At 52.1% G+C, this 3,582-nt stretch overlaps 1 protein-coding gene across 1 annotated transcript; it reads left to right on the top strand.

Moving 5' to 3' along the window:
- Positions 1 to 230: 230 nt before the first annotated feature.
- Positions 231 to 2,823, top strand: FAM71B (family with sequence similarity 71 member B). Its single transcript, XM_032403526.1, has 2 exons — positions 231 to 839; positions 1,651 to 2,823. The coding sequence occupies exons 1-2, from the start codon at positions 231 to 233 to the stop codon at positions 2,821 to 2,823; spliced, it is 1,782 nt and encodes a 593-aa protein (XP_032259417.1).
- The last annotated feature ends 759 nt before the right edge of the window (positions 2,824 to 3,582 follow it).

Here is a 3,582-nt window from a genome sequence, read left to right as displayed (position 1 = left end):
GGTTAGTTTGGGGGGAAACTGGTGACCCTGACCCCAGGGGGTGGCTGCTTGGAGGCTGGGACAAAGGGGTGTGTGATGGGGACAGGTCACAAAGGACTGTGGAGGATAAATGAGGTGGTAAGAGGAGATTTAGGCAGAGCCCTGCAGGGAGATGGGCAGTTGCCTTCACTCCCTCTCTCTCTCAAGGACTCGATTTGTGGCTGGTGGAGCTGTCTCAAATGAAGAGAACCATGAGCAGCGAAAGTTTGTTACCTTATTACACGGCCCACAGCTACCGTTCAATGGGTGTGTTCAATACCTCCATGGGGGACCTGCAACGACAACTGTACAAGGGAGGAGAGTATGACATTTTCAAATATGCACCTATGTTTGAAAGTGACTTTATCCAGATCAGCAAAAAAGGAGAGGTGATCGATGTACACAACCGTGTGCGAATGGTGACCGTGGGCATTGCATCCACCAGCCCCATCCTCCCACTACCTGATGTCATGCTGCTGGCTCGACCAACAAAAATCTGTGAAGAGCATGCCAGACACGCCCGGACCACCAAGGGGAGAGGTCGCAAGCCCACAAAGACCCTAGAGCTCACCAGGCTGCTTCCCCTCAAGTTTGTCAAGATCTCCATTCACGATCGTGAGAAACAGCAGCTGCGCCTGAAGCTTGCCACTGGCCGCACTTTCTACCTGCAGCTGTGTCCCTCTTCAGATGCACGAGAAGACCTCTTTTGCTACTGGGAAAAACTTGTCTATCTACTGAGACCACCAGTGGATAGCTGCAGCAGTACCCCGACCCAGCAAACTGGGGACGCAGCCACCTTAGAGGATGACAAGGGCCTAGTGGTAAGCATCAACAGAGTCTCAAGAGAATGGGGCAGGGTGCTTTGGGAGAGCCACTCAAAGTTGGTCCTACAGAAGCTCTGGTACTCTCTGAGGCTCACCTGGGAAATGCATTCCCCTCGAATAGGCTCAGGGCAAAATGAGCCCCCACTAGGGGATTTAGCACCCTGGGGAGGTTCTGAGTGCTTCTCCCAGTTGTTCCACGAGGCTGAATTTCAGAGAGACCTCACGTATCCACTGTTCTGGTCTCATGCCCAGGGCTGTAACTCCTTCCATCCATCTGGGCATCCTGATGGCCCCAGTCTCTTCTCGAACACTTACCCCCACCCAGTTAGTCTCAGCAGCTGTGGAACATTGGTAGCAATTAGGAAGTCTTTCCTTCATTCTGTATCGCTGTGACTACCATGTGCTGATTAAAATCAGGACACCCACGTGTGTCTGCACATGCGCGATTTTCGCAGCCACCAAAATGCAAAATGTGTGGATCCCTTGGCCCAGCAATCCTACTTGTAGGAATCTGTCCTGCAGAGATCTAAACACAGGTGTATAAAAGAAAAGTATATGAGGATGGGGAATTGTATCAGTGCTTTCCCTGGCACTGGGATTGTTAAGTAAAAACCAAGTGACCATTTGACAGGGGTGCTATAGATGGGATCTTGCCTCAAGTGGGAGCGTAGATTTGATCATTTTCAAGGTCCTTCCAATTAGAAGCCCTTGAGTTGCTCAGCTCCAGCTCCACGTTGAGAAAGGAGCAGACGGTTCTAGTCTCACTTTATCATCTCTCTCTTACCTGTTTCTCCTCCCCTTGGCACAGACCACAGAGCTCCACAGAGAAGGGGATCAGGATGAGTTCAGGCTTCACAAGCCTCGTGAGGTGTCTAGAGCCACCTCCTCGGCTTACGCTGGGGGAGAGGGAATCCATCACGCCCACCACAGAATGCCTGGCTCCCCTGCAGTCGCGAGGGCCGCCGGGAGGGCCGAAGGAGCAGCCACCAGGGCAGCCGCAGGCATGGCGGGGGCAGCAACGAGCGCTACCACGGGCTTGGCCATGGCTGGGGCAAGAACAAGCTCTTCATCAGGTGCGCTGAGCATAGTAGCAACCAAGGCTACGAGTACAGGCCAGGTCAGCACGGCCCTGTCTGGAGCCAGCGGCAGATGTACAGGAGAAAGCGGATCCAACAAGGCCATCGCAGGTGCTCTCAATATATCCTCAGAGGGTACGAACGTGGCGTTGGGAGCTGCAAGCCTGTCCTCGGCCGGTGCTTCCACCCTAACGACGGGGGCTGCTAGCGTTTCCCCAGGCAGCAGCATGAGCGTGGTGTTTGCAGGCGCAGTGACGACGGGCACGCCTGCTGCCGAAAAAGCCGCATGCCCACGGGTAGGACCCCTTGTCTCCACCTTGCAGAGTGAAGGCTACATGAGCGAGCGGGATGGAAGCCAGAAGGTCTCCCAGCCTGGTGCCAAAACCCGGAAGGGAAAAAAAGAAAGAAGAGAAAAGAAGGACAGAACTTCCAGTAGGAAAAGTTCCCGTCACCACAGGACAGGAGGGGACAAGTCGACCCGGAGATCATCCTCCCACCGGTCCTTATCCGGCCATGACAAAAGAGATGACAGAAAGGAAAAAGGGCCGAGCCACGGAAGAAGCAGAGAACACGGCTCTCGCAGGACTGGTAGCCACAGCGCCATGGCAAAGGAGTCAAGGACAGCTCACAAGTCGGGGAAGATCAAATCTACGAGCAGTTCGGGTGCTGTAAGTAAGAAATCCAGTAAAATTGGCTCTTTCTTCAGGAACTTGAAAGTCACTCCTGGCTCAAAAACAGTGGTCACATCACGCGATAGAGGTGTAGACTTCGTGGCTAAGTCAGTAGAGAAGCGCAACATAGAGGCCAAGGTAGAGAAAGCCCCGGGCAGAAAAGATCTGGAGATCTCTGGTACCATGACATCTGAGACAATGGAGACCATAATCATTGAAGGTAAATCCATTTAAATAGGAGACCAGGCAGGAAGCTGCCATGGAGACCCAGCCTCAGGGAAGTATCCCTAGAGAGTCAATTCTAGCTTTCTCTAATAAAGGAAACCATGCAACTCCAAAAGAAATGCTATCTCGTCTGAATATCTATATCCCCTAGCCTGGTAGTGACCTCACAGTGGCTCCTGTGACGTGACCCATGCTGCAGCCTGAGACCCCAGCCTCCAGTCAAACAGAACCTCACCTCCCACCCATGACCAGCTGAGCCAGGATGAGTGCCATGCTTTGCCTCAACCCCTTTCTGCCTTTGTTTTCCCCAAGACCATGGCTACAAGTCACAGACTATAGGCTGGAAAGCACCACCAATACCATGTTCCCATGCTCTTCTTTCTCTTCCCCAAAGGTCCCTGAACATGGACTTTCAGTCCAGTCCATACACTAAAGACAGGACTCGTGTCTCCTTGGGATAATCGGGAGGTAAAGGGGGGTGTAGCCGCATTTGTAGATGATCAGAATGAGGAGTTTATCATCTAGGTCAGGAATTGGCCGCCGGAGAGCCAAATCTTGCCAACTGCCTGGTTTTGTAAACAAAGTTTTATTGGAACATAGCCACAACCATTCATCTATATATTGTCTATGGCTACTCTCTCATTAAAATGGCAGATCTGAATAGTTACAACAGAGACCTTATGGCCTGCAAAGTCTAAAATATTTACTATCTGGCACTACAGAAAAGGTTTGCCCACTCCGGATCCAATCTTAACAACTCTTCCTCCT

Source organism: Phoca vitulina, unplaced genomic scaffold (genome assembly GCF_004348235.1).
Source record: "Phoca vitulina isolate PV1807 unplaced genomic scaffold, GSC_HSeal_1.0 scaffold6, whole genome shotgun sequence".
In the NCBI taxonomy this organism is placed as follows: domain Eukaryota; kingdom Metazoa; phylum Chordata; class Mammalia; order Carnivora; family Phocidae; genus Phoca; species Phoca vitulina.
Note: the sequence above shows the minus strand (reverse complement) of the source record. Positions and strands in the feature narration are given on the sequence as shown.